Source organism: Nymphaea colorata, chromosome 5 (genome assembly GCF_008831285.2).
Source record: "Nymphaea colorata isolate Beijing-Zhang1983 chromosome 5, ASM883128v2, whole genome shotgun sequence".
Taxonomy (NCBI): domain Eukaryota; kingdom Viridiplantae; phylum Streptophyta; class Magnoliopsida; order Nymphaeales; family Nymphaeaceae; genus Nymphaea; species Nymphaea colorata.
The window spans coordinates 9,152,236-9,169,474 of NC_045142.1; the positions used below are offsets into that span (position 1 = coordinate 9,152,236).

Below are 17,239 nucleotides of genomic sequence, written 5' to 3' on the forward strand. Positions count from 1 at the left end.
ACTTGTGTTCAAGTTAATCTTGATAAGAAAGATCGGCTACTATTTATTTCTTAAGAATCAAGCATGAACCTAATTGGGTGATTCAACCACCTTGCTATTGCCATTTCTAAATCACATTTTAAAAGTGATAACACAATATCATTTTGCACCATGTTCAACAGTGACCATGATTGGTAGTACTAATGATGAATGTCTGATCAGCCCAGCTTTTGGTGAGCCAGAAACTTTACTATGAAATAATAGACAAAGCCAAATAAGAGTGGCACAAAGATTATTTGATGGTTGATATATTACTAATATTTACTATCAAAAGAAAGCAGGAGTCCCGCTGCCAACCAGCAGTACAGTTAGCTATAGCAGTGGCAAGCACATACAAATTTGACCTATATAATCTCTATACAATAAGTATTTGCTGCCAAGTCCTTTCCCGACCACAACACAATTGATTGTGGTGCTCATAGTTGTGATGTTGTCACTGCTACAGGAGAACAACTGCAACACCTCTACTCCCTTGTATTGAGCTCAAAGTATATTTTTTGTGTGCTTCCCTTTTGTACATTTGCATGCATATTGTGGTCTTGATTGGGCAGTCTATCCAAACACAAGAAGACTTGTGATAGTATATTGTGTTTTTCTTGGGACAAAACTTATCTCTTCGAAAGCACAAATCTTATCTCTTGGAAAGCAAAAAAGCAACATGCAGTCTCACAATTTGCTGCTGAACTGTTGTACATGACAACAGAAAATGTGAAATATAGTTGTGAACTTATATGGCTTAGGTTTCTCTTTTTAATTTACACGTCCCTCACCACATGGAACCACTGACTTGTTTAACGATAATCAGGTAGCTCTATATATTGCAGCGATCCTTTCGATCTGGATTATCATGTGGTTAGAAAAATTCATTAAATAGAATTCTTACAACTCACTGGTACAGCAAATTCTCAACAAGTAGGTTCGTTTTCAAATGATCTTGGTAATGATTGGCTGACTTATGTGCTCAAGATTGATATGCACCAGGTTAAAGGAGAGTGTTTTAGCATGCAAAGAATATCTAATTTAGATTGTAGACAGAAACATCAACAATCTACAAGAGAAAGGGCAAATAAGAGCTTATCAACTCTGCAATAATATGCACTACTATGTTTATATTGTTCAGCTGTTTTTGTTTCTGTTTATTTTCCTGTTTGTGTATAAACTGATGTAAAATAAAAAGAGATTGCTATTGAACAATCTGCTTTCTCAAAAATCTGTTTGCACAAGATTGGTATTGGGCTATTTGCTTTTGGAAAAGAAAATTTCTATATGACATTTTGTTTTGGATATAGGGATATCACTCAACTAGTATCTGTTTCCTTTTTTCTTGATGCTATACACTTTAGTCCTTTTCATTGAAATAATTGTTTAGGGCCATCTCTTGACAATCGTCCTTAATAAAAAATAAATAAAATGGAAAAGGAAAGCTGCCACATTGTTAGACATGTGTTGAAACCTCACTCTGCTGTAGTTGGCAAGCTAAAGTATTGTGTCATATTGTTGACAAGAACTCTTGGGCTTCTTAAAGCGGATCTTAATTCATTCAAGTGAATCCCGGCCAGCCTAAGGTAGTTATTGCACACCAGTTAGCTATGTCACATGGGTGCGAGTACGGTGGCACGGGTTCAAACACAACAATTTTGAAAATTGTAGGTACGTGGGAATGCAAATTTTATATTTACATAAATAATAAAATGAAAAAAAAACATTAATAGTCTTATAATCTACAAAAAAAATCTCAAAACTAAAGAAAAATGAGAGGAAAATATTGAATCTTATTGAAAGGAAAATAGAAAAGAAGGGAAAAATTAAAAATTAAAAAAAAAATTAAGTTTGAAAATATAATTTTAAAAGTTTTAAAATGCAGTCATATTTCAATCATACCTGTACCCATGTCGCCGTACCCACGTACCTACAGTACCCACGTAGTACTTGTGCAAAACTGGCGTACCCGTTCATATAGCCAGTTAGGGTGGTTTACCCTGATGCACATGATATGGCCTAAAAGAAAAAGCAGAAGAAGAAACGTTTTGTGTTTAGACCTAAAATATAATACGTTTCCATATTTTGATGCATTGTGTATTGAATTATGTGAAACATTTTTCCTGCAGAATCTTGACTGAGATGCGTTTGCAACGCTAAGGTCCTTGCGTGAATTTATAAAAGTTTGACTATGAGTGACATAGTGTTTAGAATATGATAGACAATATCTTCTTGGTTGCATTAATTCGTTTGACTATAGCAGCAGTGTACCATATAGTTTCTGAATATTATCATTCAAAAAAAGGACACGAAGATATTCTTGAATCCTACCAAGGTCAAATTGCAAACACTGTCCTTTGCACATGATTGTGTCTCTCTTAAAAAGGGAAGCAATAACCAGTGGTTGACTTCGACGATGGTAGAGAAGAAAAGACTTTAATTTCCATTGCTGTCATGATTTCTAATCAGCCACATCTGCCAGAGTTGGAACCAGAAGCTTCAACAAGTGTAGTAATCACAGTCAAGAAGCACTAGAACATTGGTATGATTTAGCAAGTTGAAACATGTATAAGTAGGATACAAAAAAAATTTTATTACTATGACCAATGATAAATCTAGACAATATTATAAATAAGGTCCTTCAGGGGTTGTTTGGCAGCAAGGACACTTTGTTCACGAATCTGTCCAATATTCGTGCAACAGTAGACTTAATGTTCTATGAATCTGCCCAAATTTTTTAAACGGATTCGTGGAACACTTACAAAAATGTCTCTGCTGCCAAACGACCCTGTGACCAATGATAAATCTAGACAATATTAAAAATAAAGACCTTCAAGGGTTGTTTGGCAGCAAGGACACTTTGTTCACGAATCTACACAATATTCGTGGAACAGTAGACTTAATGTTCCATGAATCTGTCCAAATTTTTGAAATGGTTTCCCGAAACACTTACAAAAATGTCTCTTCTGCCAAACGACCCCACAAGTTGTAGAAAGACGAGATTTCAATGCACAAGGTACTCAAATCTCTGTTGGAATAATCTCATTGTTTGAGCGCTAAACCGAGCTTGACTTTATTATAAATCAAGAAATAGAAAGGACCTTGGGTCATAAAATACACTCTTTGGACATTCTAATGGGAAACTAAATCGCTTTTGCTTAGGCGATTATAAACCATTGTGTGCTATGACTAATATTGTGATGAACAGTCACCATGATTAGCACTAATGATGATAAAATCGGCCCCTTTTTCCGGTCGTTAGTGGACAGCTTGTCCAATAAATAATTAGGTGAAAAACTAAGTTACATACACTTTCATGAAAAAGTGAAGGACACACTCGTGGAGAAGTAGCAGATAAGACAGAAACTTCTGGTTGAATGCATCAAATTAATTATTACATTTCGAGAGTGATCAATATCTAAAACAATAAATGGTTATGTAGTATTAATCATTGTCACATAAAACGCGTATTATTTGAAAAAAGTGCATATAATACTCGAGAAATAAGTCAGTTGTATAAAATGACAATTAGAAACATCTTTTAAAAAAAATGCCAGGAAATAAAAAATGTGAAAAGTTTTTTTTGTATTTTTATTCATTTTTTTTATAATTTTTAGGACTTATTAAATGTTTTAAATTTTTTTAAAAATTTACCAAGATTTTTTGGAGATATTTTTGAGATATATAACTTTGTCATATTATGTCCAAGAAATTCATTGCCATATAATACCCGTACACAATATATGTCACAATGATATTAATGTATAAAAGTGATTTTCATGGGACTGTGCGGGCAGTTGCCTGCACAAACCCACATGTTACTCAACATCTCCACAAAGGATAATTAATTCTGTAGGACAAGGCAAGGCAAACAGAAATAACAGCAACAAAGTAAGCTAAAATTATCTAGTGATTCAGATATTGGTGGTAATAGTTCATCTTCAGATCATCTTACTGATTACACTTAAAGGTCAAAAAAATAATAATATACGATTGAATCTTCCATATAAAACAAGTACCGTGGCTGGAAATCTTCAGTGGTGACGCTTCTGTCACAATGAGCACGAAACGAAGAGTCCGAACAGCTTATTTTCCCCAATCCATAAGCTGGACATTGAAAATAACTTGCAGTAAATTAGAAATGATTACAAAGACTTATGCCCAACTTTTGAAGGGTTGAAAGTTACCATATGCTCAGTTTTGAATATATATTTAACGTTTAACCACTTGAATTTTATATGAAATTCAGACTTAAAGAATATATTTTCATGACAACGGGGGAATTTTTTAAAATTTCCACTAAAATTAAGTTTTTTTAAACATCCATAACTTTTGAAAGTAAGATTTCTCAGTGTGCTTCCTAAGAAGGTGCAAGTAAGTTCTCAAGGAACCTATGTCACCATAGCACGGGCTGCGGGTGGTGCCAGTGTCAGTGTAGGTGCGGTTGCCGGAACGACATATTTCAAAAAATTTAGGTGCAACGGTGCGGCGATGGTATTTTATTATTATTATTTTTAATTTATTATATATATAACAGAATAAGCATATTATTACAATTTAGTTATTAATGTATATAACATACGTGAATAATTATATTACATAGGAAAATATCAAAACAACATATATTATATAAGTAATTTAGTAATATGACACTTTAACTGGGCTCGGGTGTGAGTCGGAGCCGCACCATGTCTGGTGCGCACCCGACTCGATGCGGACTCCGGTGCGACAGTAAAATAGAAGAGTATGATGACTTAGGAAGGAACACTCCTTTGTTATAGGCTTGCGTCAGTCAGTTAATGCTGTGGTTGGAATATTACCAAGCCTGAATAGGCTGGGGCAGGATTGTTAATTGTGTAACATGCCCATATAAGCATGACACTGCACTTAATTGTATCTGCTTTTTCAGATTTGTATATATTCGGGTTCGAATTCATATTGAATACTAACAAAAAAAAATGGTATCTGAATTCAAAATCTGGTTTCACAATCTGAATTTTTACATTTATATCCGAATTTGAATTTTGAACCAAATTTAGCTAATTTTCAAGATGTAAGTGCATTTAATATATATATATTTATTTAAAACCAAATTCATTCTGAATCTGAATCTGAATGGAGATTTATGTATATCTAAATCCCAATCCAATGAAATGGTATTTCTTTAGTCTGAATCCGATCTGATTTCTTAATTGGATATTAATTTTTTTTCCATATCCGATTTGTTTGATTTCAGCCCATATGAGCCATGCCCAGTGGCCTAGTTCACACTCAGTTCATCCCAGTATCCAAATAAGTCAAAGTTTGCAGACTAAGTCTATTTAATAATCACCAGAATTTTGGGAAAGCTGAGCCAAGCCGAACCATGAGCATCTTGGCTTGACCGACGTCCGGGCTTGGTTTTAGCCTTTTAGGTGTACTTCAAAGATGGACGCGTACGACTTCAAGAGCTAACTGGGTTTGTTCACTTTGGGGGTGTTCTTTATTTTGTTCATGTACTTCTAAGTGTCATGTATAAATCGCATAAGGAAAGAATTTTTTTTTAGTATCCTGAAATTCATCCACTCCAATAAAAGCATTATTTTTTAAACTTTATATAAAAAAACACAATCACGTAAATTAACTAAAAAAAAATTATGAATAGAAGGTGAGGTAAAACGGGCCCTAATAGGGTCCAATTAAATGCATTAATTTTTCTTTTTTATCTATATTGCAGTCATTTTTGTCTAAAGAAAACAGTTACGAAAATAAGATCTTCATATTTTAAGATGCACACTTCAACATATATAAATTAAGTTGGTGGTTTTTTCTTACTTGTACGATGAATTTTAGAAATAGAAAAAAAGAATCATACAGTTGATTTTAAAATGTTATAACATATTGCAAACACATTTAATAGAACACTTTGTTTTTTTTTTATCCATTCATAATGTTTACAATAAACAACTAAACATCACGCTTATAAGTTGGAAAAAAAAAAGTGAGTGAAAACTGTTAGAAATGGAAGGTTTAATTGGACCAACCTCAAAATGAGACTGTTTAAACGCATCTCTCTCTCTCTCTCTCTCTCTCTCTCTCTCTCTCTCTCTAAATTAACAATTAATTGAACTTAATGTAGAAAAAAAAAAACAGTGATGTATAGGTGTAAACATCTGAAAGATGCATTACAACCATAAAAAATACAGCACTAATACTAAGCAAAAAATGTGCCTGGTTAAGCATGCTTGAAACATGGCTTACCTACTAAAGCTCATCATAATCACATAAACATAGCAGGTGATAAACGATTTGAGTTATCATTTTCTCCTTTCTTACAAGAATGATGGCGACACTTCATTTTCACTCTTTTGTGATTTGATCGTCTTGCACCCGTGAGTTTAATTTGTCAAAAATTCTGAAGGAAGCATGGCATTTATTATATTTTCAATGAGGCCACCATTCTTTTCAGGAAAATTCATTTTTGGGTAGCAGGGGTGGAGTGAGAATTTTTTTTTGCTTGGATGAGCTGAAAAATCGATGAACCAACTCTTAGAGGGGCAAATATTTTTTCTGAGAATTCTCACAGGTGCCAAAATCCAAAATTTTAAATTTTAAAAAATTTGAACAACTGTAAATTGGAATTTTTACAAGGGCAATGAAAGTACGCTTTTAATTTTAAAAACCCTTGAGAACCCTCAAATGCCTACAATCCGACGCCAAGTAGTTTAAAACCAGGTTTTGTTTTCGTGATATTATTTGCAACTTGTGGCGTTAAAATCTGGTTTTGCTAAAACCCAAATTTAATAAGACTCGGTTTTCATAAAGGTCTTCCAACAACCTTTTCAGGCAAATTCGATTTTTGGGAGTTTCAAAAACTGAGATTTAATAAGTTTCCACAAAACCAAACCGATATCATCCACATGCACCCCATAGGTTTATAAGGGGAATGGTTAAATAATTAATTACCTAATTTCATAATCTCAAGTTTAAATTTCTAATCAGCCCCGGCCATATCAACTCCAATCAAAATGTTCCAATCTAGGCAATTAATTCAAGACTTTTAGAGACCATAGTCAGGAAAACGTCACCAAGTTCCTGAACTCACCAATGCTCACGATCTTGAACTCCTTTCCTTGTGAAGCTGTCAAGTCAAACAAATCTAAAATTTCCCAAGATCTTAAAGAAAAAAAAAAACCAAGGAAAAGGGAATATCAACTTCACTTTTTAAACTCATTCCCACACATCTAGGGCACTCTATTCAGTTTTTAAACTTATTGCTTCTTACACCTTTAAAGAATCTCTCGAAGTACACACACGCAACAAATAAAATAAATGAAAAATGCCAAGAGAAAAAACAGATGCCAACCGCGAAAAAAAGAAAAATCCATTATTAATATTCATAATTCACAATTCATTTCTACTTTGGAGCACTTTTATGACTAAAAATAAATTTAATTAGTAAATAATAACAAAAAAAATATTACTTCTATGAGAAACCCACTCTTCGCTTCCAAAAGTAGGCCTCCGGGAAAATCCCGGCGGGGGTGTGCGGCCTGGGCTCGGACTTGCACCGCGTCAACACCGGCGAGATCTCACCGCCTTTTGCGATCCCCGAGATGCCCTCGCACGCCCACTCGCTCTCCCCGTCCCTCCTTCTCCTCCGCCCACCTGAAACGATGCCATCTGTCGAAGCCCTGCCCAGATCTGCCGCCGGTGCTGGCTGAGGCGGCGATGGGGGCGGCGGCGGTGGTAGTGCCGCTGAGGCCTCATCTTCTTCATTCCCCTCCTTTCCACCGTCGGTGAGCTCCTCATTCCCGTTCTGCATTACTTGCTCGCCTCTCGAGTTAACGACGGGGGACTCCCAGAAGCGGCTCATGGGAGACGAGTCTCTCAGCGGCGCCGATCGGCACCTCATCAGCAGCAGGGCGTTCTTCGGCGGCTCCGCCGCCGCCCTCTCTTCCCCCTTTCCACCTTCTGTCTCTTCGTCCTTCGAGTCTCTCGCCCTCAATTCGTCATTCTCTCTGGGAACAAATGCCGCGACCCTTTCCTTCACCCGGACGTCTTCATCATCGTCCTCCTCCTCCACCTCTTCTGCGTGCTTATTTAAGGGATCGTGGATGGCCGTCATGAACCTGCGCCATACGGTTCCATGACTGCTGGACTTCGATTTCCCGGGGGGTTTCCCCGGGAAGCAGCGGCAGAACACGGAAAACTTCCGGCGGGAGGTGGTGGTGCTGGGTGCGGTGGAGGACGAAGAGGACGAAGGCTTTTTCTTCTTGACGCGAACCTGGCCGATGCAAGTGACCTTGGGGGAGGATGGCTCCTGCGTGGTGGTGGCCTCGTAATTTGAGGCCCTCCTCCTGAGGAGCGAGAAGGTGCGTTTGGACCGAGCCGTCGCCCTCCGGCTTCCCCCCTGCAACCTCAGCCTCCTCATCAGCAGCGGCGTAGGCGGATACTTGTCCGTCCGACCGGGGCTCTGGATCTGCTTCGTCGACAGCTTCATCCTCCTATCGATCGAGTGCCTGCTAGCGAGCTCCCTGCAAAATATCTCTCTCTCGCTGTGATTGATTGAGTGTGGAGGAAGGAGTTCAGAGGAAAAGAGTAAGACAGTCACTGCACTCCTGAGTTTTCCTTTTGTTTTTTTCTTTCCTTCTTTGCCGCTGTTCCCTTTGTTTTTCCAAAGCCCTTTTTTCCTGTTCCTTTTTTGCCTGCAGACAGAGGAGATTCTGGAAGTCCGTTCAGATTTTAGATGGGAATCCTAATAAGCATTTCATATCGTTGGTGATGGTGGTGCTCCTTCCTCTTCCTCTCTTTCATGGTCGTAAGATGTGATGACCGACGGAGGAGACAAATTCTGTAAGTGATCTAAGCAGAGCTAGAGTGTGAAAGAAGAAGAAGAAGAAGAAGAGCCAGCGGCTGCAGAAAACGCAAATAAAATAGTGCGAGAAATGATGGAAAAAAAAATGAGTGGAAGAGATGACGATGACGCGAACGACGCGGTGGGTGGACGACACAAGCCACCCTCTCTCCAGTCTCTTCCTCTCTCTTCCCAGCTTCTCCAGTGCCCGTATATAAGGCTCAAATTTTTATGGGAATAATTTCTAAACTGGCACCTAACTTTTCGGAATTAAAAAATGTGCGGCGCTCTTTTCGAAAGGTTTGCAGAAAAATGCGAGTAAACTATGCCGTGATTGTTTCTTTGAACCGCATTTATATTGGTCAAACGCGTTCATCAACAAATTTTCATTTTTTTTTTTAATGGATTTTCCATTTTCTGCATTTCAATTTAACTTCTCAAGAAGTATAGCGTCATCTCCGTTTGATTCAATCTACAATGCTTAACATAGATAACGAACAAAGTTATCAAATATGTCAGGTATTTAAAACCTGCACCAGCTTAAAACGCTTTTCTTTCTCAGACAGTTTCCCAGAACTTTTTTAAAAACCGGACGCGCTTCTGAATTATATAAGAAAAAGAGGATGTAGTTGAAAACTTGCTGAGTCGAAGATAACGGGGAGTAAAAAGGAAACAGAAAGGCTGATTTTCTTACCTCATTTGTTTACAGCCAATTGTCACGTGTGCCCCAGATGCGCAGTGTCCCCCAAATTCATCGAAATGACCCATATACCCTTTTCGGTTTGGTTATTTTCCCACCACGTTACCAAGGATGGAACGGGGCAGCCTTCTACGCGGATCTGCACTGATCCGGATCCGAAGTGGACTGAGAGTGAGCGAGGGGGTCCTTACCGCATTTAAGACCCTAAATCCAGCTTAGTTAATCCAGCCAACAGCTAATCCACCAAATTAGGGATGTATATGCTTCGAATCTGAGACAGCTAAATGTATTAAAAGTCAGGTGAGAACATATTATGCACCTCCTTTACATTACATTTTGGAATACCAACATTTTATTGTTTAATATATATATATATATTCCATACCCTTATCTGCCAACTGGAGGAAAACCAGTTGGGTCATTGATTTTAAGGAAATCAGGCAGCTACTGGAGTTTTATATGCCAAATTGGTCGATAATTGGTTGGGCGATCAATTATAAGGAAATGGATGGATAGAGATTAAGCTAAAAATTAGAAACGAAACTATATTTTAAAGAGACTTAATTATCCCTCAAAGGAGGAAACAAATGAGAATGAGTTTTCCCAGTAGAAACTCTTTGCATCTTTTGAGGGGTATTTCTGTCTCTTAAAAATATAAACTGGTTTCTTTTTTTTCTTTTCCTTTTTTTTTAGCTTAATCTCTACCATATGATTTCTTTAAAATTCAGAGGGTCATGTGATTCTATCCCAATCTAGCATATCAGAGTTAGCTATTAGTCTACACACACACATACACATAGGACAGTTCAATCTTGCCAAGTGTTGGATATTTTAGAATGGCTAAATTTAAAAAAACAAAAAAAAACCATAAAATATACTCGCTAAATTGGTATGACTATAGTTTACAATGGTTAATTTGAAAGTTTTTTTGGTGAAATTTTTTAAAGTTTTTTTGTCATTCAGCAATTGTCCGAGACACATCAAGATTGACCCTTCATGTATATACATACATATAAATATGTACAAGATCCTTATATATTAAACTTAGGAATCATTTAGGCCATCAATTTTATGTAGATTAGAGAGTGACTATTAAGGTTCAAAATGTGGAAGCTAAACTGCTTTTTCAAAAAATTGAAATACCCCTCAAAGGAGGCACGATCTGATTATATTGCTTTATTTTCTATATTTTCGAATGAAAAATAACTTAAAATACTTCAGATTATTATTATTATTATTATTATTATTATTATTAGTCAGTGGCAATGGGCTGATATTGCGCTCCTATACGGAACGATGTTAATAATGTTGGGCCTGAATCTCTTGTTAAAAAGTTTAAAGTCTCTGTGGAGTTGGAGCTGGATAGCACTAAAGTTCCAATCTAAAGCCTGAATAAGAACTTGAATTACCTATTTACGAAGTTAAACATGTCTAAATTAAACTCGTAAAATGACGAAAATCGGACCAAAAAACAATGCACCATCAACTTGACGGCACAATCCATCTCCACACAGCGCATAAGTCTAGCAGAAATCGAACTAGCGATGCCTCTCTTCTCCTTTAGTTAGGGTGAACAACATGCTCGAGCGACTTGTTAAAGCTTGGCTCGTGAACGAGTTCAAGCCGAGTCATTTGCTTAACGAGTCAAGCTCGAGTTCATGATTAACTCGTTCAAACAATCAAGTTGAGTTCGAGTTCAACACGTAACTACCGAGTTAAGTTTGAGTCTTAGTAGAGTTTGTCGAGTCTTAATCGAGTCAAGTTTGAACTTAACAAGTAACGATGAATATCAATTTTATTCAAACGAGTCTGTCGAACCTTAATCTAATCGAGCTCGAGCTTAAGACATAAGGATGAATATCAATTCTATTCAAACGTGTTTGTGGAGTTCGAGCATAACACGTAAGTTCTATTCAAACGAGTTTGTCGAGCCTTAATCGAACCGAACTCGAGCTGCTTCCGTCGAGCTATTCTCGAGTCGAGCTCAAGGTTTCAGTAGTCAAGCCCGAGTTCGAGCTAACTGAACTAGGGCTCGACTCGGCTCATGTTCACCTCTACTTTCAATGCGACTACACCAAGCAGCTACGCTATGTCCCTTGAGACCGAGTACTATTGTTAACATAAGCCCCAGTCAATTGAACCGGGCCCGGACATATCCACGAACGGACAAAAAGAAGACCCACTGAAGATGGTGGAAAGGGCCAGGCCTTGTAGAAAATATCTAAGCCCGTGCCGCACCGACGGTGGTTGAGTTAGTGAAAGGACATTCCCGCCAGATCCTGTTTGGCTGTGACAAGATTTACTTCGATATCCCAATTTGCTGAATTTCCAAAAGTTACTCTCTTCCCTTGCTTTTTCCTTGTACGTGAAAGCCCCCTTTGGGCTTTGTTGTTGACACCATGAATATTGAATGAAGGGAAAGAGCTTCTGGTTCGGATCTCACCAGCCTTTTTAACCATGCATCATTTGGGTATGGACTCTTATGCACATGTCACGTCATTGGCCCAAAGGTGGTTCACGTACTAAAAAAGAATCCGGGTCAGACAATGGGTCCGTATCTATTATAACTATAAATGTGGTTGATAAAAGGGCCCACCGGAGTAAATTCTCCCTGCATCTTCTCCTTCTTCTCTGTCTTCCGCCTGTCCATGCCGCATGGGTCCTCCTGGCCTAGAATTATTGTGCAGTAGCCTGGGTCCATTTTCTTTTGGATCGGAACTAGGATTCAATCCGAATCGCAATTACATTTGGATCTGTATATCTGTCATGATTTGGGTGCTAGCTAGATCCACTTCTGTCGTATGATCGGGCTTGGATCTAACTCTGGAAAGGTTTGATGCATTCGGCTCGATCGAATAGCTGGTAGATGTCTGGTTACTGGTTTGATTTGAGTGGGATAAAAGTCAATTTAGGAATGCCAATATTTCTGATTTGGATTAGATATCCAACCAAACTGTTCCGAAAAATTGGATATAAAAAATTTTTAATATCCAATTAAAAACCGGATCGGATTCGGATTTAAGAAATGACATTTGATCGGATTTAGAATAAGATAAATATAAACATGTGATCAGATTCGGATTCAGATAGGAATTAGCTTATATAAATATCATATATCTAATGCTCTTCCATCATAAAAATTGGTCAGATTTGGTTCAAAAAATCAGATTTCGAATTCCGATATAAATGTAAAAATCAGATTTGTATTGTGAAATCAGATTTCAGAACCATATAAGTTTTCTTTGTTTATAAGTGGACTTGATGTTAGTTTTTGTCAAAATGTTGATCTGAATTCGTGTTCCTAAACTTAAGTACGTACTAAACGTCAGATTTTGAGCTAGTCGACAGTACATTTGTTGAGTTTTACTAGATCCATCTTTGTTTTTGCACAACCGGTGGCTCCGATTCATTAGACTTTGATAATATGTTGTGTTGGAAATAGCCTAAGACCCGGATTAAGTGACATGGAACTGGATCTGGATCCGGTTAGCCCAGATGAGGGGTCCTGAACGGTTTTTACCCCTTTTTCCTTTACACATCGCGCTACTCTGGGCTTAGATCAGCAGAACTGCTTCTCTTTTCTCTTTGTTTGTCAAAGTTTCCATGGTTGCGTAGTTAATAAAACCAACCGAAGATGAGTTTGTTCATATTCATCAACAAAGCAAACCGCGCATGATGTTCACAAAGCAATGTTCTTGTGTGTATATATACATATATAATAGAGTGAGAGAGATATTGGTGGGTACCGTACTCTTATATGCTAGAACAGTAACAAATCATCTTGACCATTGGTCTTTTCATGACAAATGGTTGAGAGAAAACAAAGAGAAAAGAATGTTAATTAATGCTGGATGACAAAAATACTTTATCTCCCTTTTCTCCTTGTTGGTATGCTAACTATCCATCTTGGAGAGATCAATGGCCAAGATGATACTTCATAAGTCCACCACTTAAAAAATTGGCTACCTACTAGTCTCTCTCTCTCTCTTGTTGTCTTTTCTCTTGCATTTGTCTGGTCTTCTCTTATTGGTAGTCTTGCAGACCCACCCTCCATTCGTCTTCTTTTCTTCTTCTGTCCTTCCTCTCACCTGTCTGTTTCTTGGAATCGTGTCTGGAGGTTGTGGCTCATTTCAGCTTGTTGGTGCATTTGAGAGGAGCGCAACATCAGGGGCACTTTCTCTTCGCTGGAGTCTATAGCGCGTCTTGTGCAGGAGGATGTCTATTTTGCCATTCGGCTACGACATCGTTCCGTCTGCGGCTGGGTGAATATGCCGCTGCGTCTTTTCACCATTCTTATTTTGTTTTACTGTATGTTGTATTGTATATTTCGTCTTTCTGTTTTTTTTTGTGGATTGTTATTGTAACTAGGGGATTTATTGCCCCCAAAGTTTAATATAGATTCTCATTTTATGTGCTCTTTCTCTCTCTCTCTCTCTCTCTCTCTATATATATATATATATATATATATATATATATATATATATATATATATATATATATATATATATATATATATATATATGACGTGAGATGCCTAGGCCAAGTGGCTAGAAAGAAACGTAAAGAACAAGAGTTGTTCCCATTAACATGTTCATTTTCAATAGTTTCCTTATCAAACTAGAGGCTACCGAGGAACTATGCAAAGCACTGAATGAATGCACCAGCCACACCTAACATGTGGAATGAATGCATAAGTGTGTTGTGTTTAGCCTATATATATATATATATATATATAGATATATATATATATATAGAGGGACAGAAAGAGAGAGAGAGAGAGACCTCTATTTTTTGAGCAAAACTATATTTTGTACAACACATAACATACCACTTGTACAAGCTTCAGGAATGGAGGCAGGTGTGGGCAATTGCCCACTCAGACACACAATAAGTGTTTATTTTATGTTGATATCTGAGGGCAATTTTATCACTAGTGTGCCTTAGCTAGAAACGTTTGGCTCCACGCCTGACAACCTATGAATCTTTTTCACAATTTAGGGTAGTAAAGTGTAAATATTTTGATCAAGGTACGTGCTTCGGTGAAATTTGTGACTTTGCACAAGTGAAGTGAATATAGAAGTGTTAGGCAATGAGAGCAGAATAACTAGTGCAGTAATTGAGTAGACGAATGAAACCCTAGAAGGATTAATGAGTAGCGAGACTGAGCCACGGAAGAACACAAGTGACAAAGTTGACGAGCATTTTGGTCAAGCGTTTTAGTGCCATATTTGTACATAATTTGTAATTCCTCTGTTTTTTTTTTCCTTTTACTGAAGAACAAACTATAGTTACCTACGTAAAACCCAATTGAAAAAGATAAAAAGAAAAATAATAAAAGAAACTCAATTTAATTTCATAAAAAATTAAATGAGGAGTTGTCCAAAATTCCATGAAGAACAATCTAGCTAGCAATTTTAAAATTTATTTGAAGGATTTTCGGAAAGGAATCGAAGGTGGTAGTTAAATGAATCTAGCCCTGAACTTGGTCGATTGCATTGGCTGAGGTTTTCCCTTGGAGCTCTTCTTGATTTTCCAGTATCACCTTTTTTTTATAAACATCTATTGGTTAGTTTTTTTTTTAATAAACAAGATGCATTTGTGGGATAGTTAGTGATGGTTTCAATTCATCAATTCTAGAATTTAATTCATGTTTTATCAAACACGTCATTTTCAATTCTGGAATCATAATTCCAATCGATCAAACATAAAGAAAAAGTAAAACTGGAATTTTCATTACAATTACAGTTTGAGGTGGAATTTCGTTTCTGGAATTTCAATTCTAGAATCAAAATTAAAGCCGTCAAACGCCCTCAAAGAGAAGTTACGGGAAGAGAGGGACGTGAGATGTGGAGATCATTATCATCATCATCTTCATTGTCATCGTTTCCTTCTTCATCTTCTTCTTCTTATTTTAATCAATGCACATGGATAATTCTTTAGAGTTAGAGATCATGTTTTTTTTAAGCATACAATGTACTTTTGAACACGTTAGTTTTTTCTTTTTTGGAAGAGCATATGATAGTATCTTTCCGCAGCTGAAGGTCAGAGGGCTCCATTAATTGCTTAGTGGAAAATTTATCGTGATATTTTGTGTGATTTAATGCTCGATACATAAGGATTGTTTCTAAATCATACATACTCTTGGTATTCTAGTTTGTACTCATCATAAGTTCTTACAAATGCCACATGCCCTTGATGGCTGATTTTATCAAGCATTAATATATGCCAGCATTATAGCTGAAACTTGCTTAAATATAAAGCTGTTCTAATTGGCATGACATTAAGAGTTATTCGTGTTAATAAAGGATTTTATTCAGCATTAATGAGCTAGAGACATTATTTCCATTTAAATTTGGTTTCAAAAGTGCATTACTGGTTTTACTCATGCAGCCATGCCCTTTTCAAAGCCAATATAAAGTTGATTTTAATATTTTCAAAGCCAATATAAAGTTGATTTTAATATAGTTTTGAGCCAACCCATATGATTTTGAGCACTTAGCCTCTTTTCTATAATATTTCAGCAATTCAAGGGGGCTATTAAAACACAAACCAGAATTGGCTCAGACCTAGACCAGGATGTATCAGATCCATATCCCCTTGATCAATGACTAGAATCAGATTTTATTAAGTTATTAAAAGTTGTTTAATTTGTTATGAGGAAACTAGTGGGCGCAGATTTTGTAAGATTGACCTGTGTTTTGGAACTGACCTGAAAACCGAATCATGCCTATTTCAGACCACATATAGAGGGTATCAAATCCAAATCTAATTGTGTGTAATCTTAGATGAATCTTATGAAGGTTCTGAAGATGTAAATTAATTGGATTTTTGAAATTAAAACATACTCATCTACTAGATTTAAAGCTCTAAATATAAGGTATCTCGCTTATAAGAGTAAAGAGAAATAGAACAAAAACAGTTCTTATTTTTTAGAATGTCTTAGAGAAAGGGTGAAGATGAAATCTGTTTCTTTTTTTTCCAATATCTTAGAAATTTTTTGGAGTTCTGATTTTGAAATTTTAAATTAATTAAATGATGAAATATTGATAAGATATATATGAAAATAAATCTGTGTTAAATCAAGCCAAACTGGAAAGGATTTTCATGGAAGAAAAGTATAAACTATTTTCGAGGTTTGGCAGGGGCCATGCCCCCACTAAGTTTTGGAAAACAAAGTTTTACTAGTCAATATTTTTCAAAAATATTTGGTCCCTGTAAATTTTTTTGAAAAATATAATTGTTCGCATCCCCAAAAATTCCTATTTGTTTTGGTTTTTAGAGTGCTTCAGAAAAATGAGTTTTTGTTTTGAAAATGAGAGTGAAAGGGACTCGCCTATCGGTACGAGGATTGACTGTTTTCGGTGCCTTTATCGAGGGTAATCAATCTAAGGACTATGATAAAGACTATGTTTATCATTGATGCATTTCATTTTTGCTTAAACATCTTTTCCATTTTATATGCGGTGTAGAAAAATATTGAAAGTTTGATGTTTTAAACTTTTGAAAATGTTCTTGAAGAATTACTTGAAAATGTGAAACATTTTGAAAAAAGCTAGAATTAAGAAATCTTTATAAATATCATTTGAAAAACTTGGGAAATCATTTTGAAGTAACTTCAGCATTCTTTAAGACTTTAAGTAGGTTTGAGATTTTTCTATAATTCGGTTACTAATTAGTTAGAGCTT

The 17,239-nt window shown here is 36.5% G+C and overlaps 1 protein-coding gene across 1 annotated transcript; it reads right to left on the bottom strand.

Moving 5' to 3' along the window:
- Window positions 1-7,367: 7,367 nt before the first annotated feature.
- On the bottom strand, window positions 7,368-9,052 carry LOC116253999 (uncharacterized). Its single transcript, XM_031629010.2, has one exon. It carries the CDS (start codon window positions 8,498-8,500, stop codon window positions 7,484-7,486), a length of 1,017 nt encoding a protein of 338 aa, XP_031484870.1. The 5' UTR covers window positions 8,501-9,052; the 3' UTR covers window positions 7,368-7,483.
- Window positions 9,053-17,239: the final 8,187 nt, after the last annotated feature.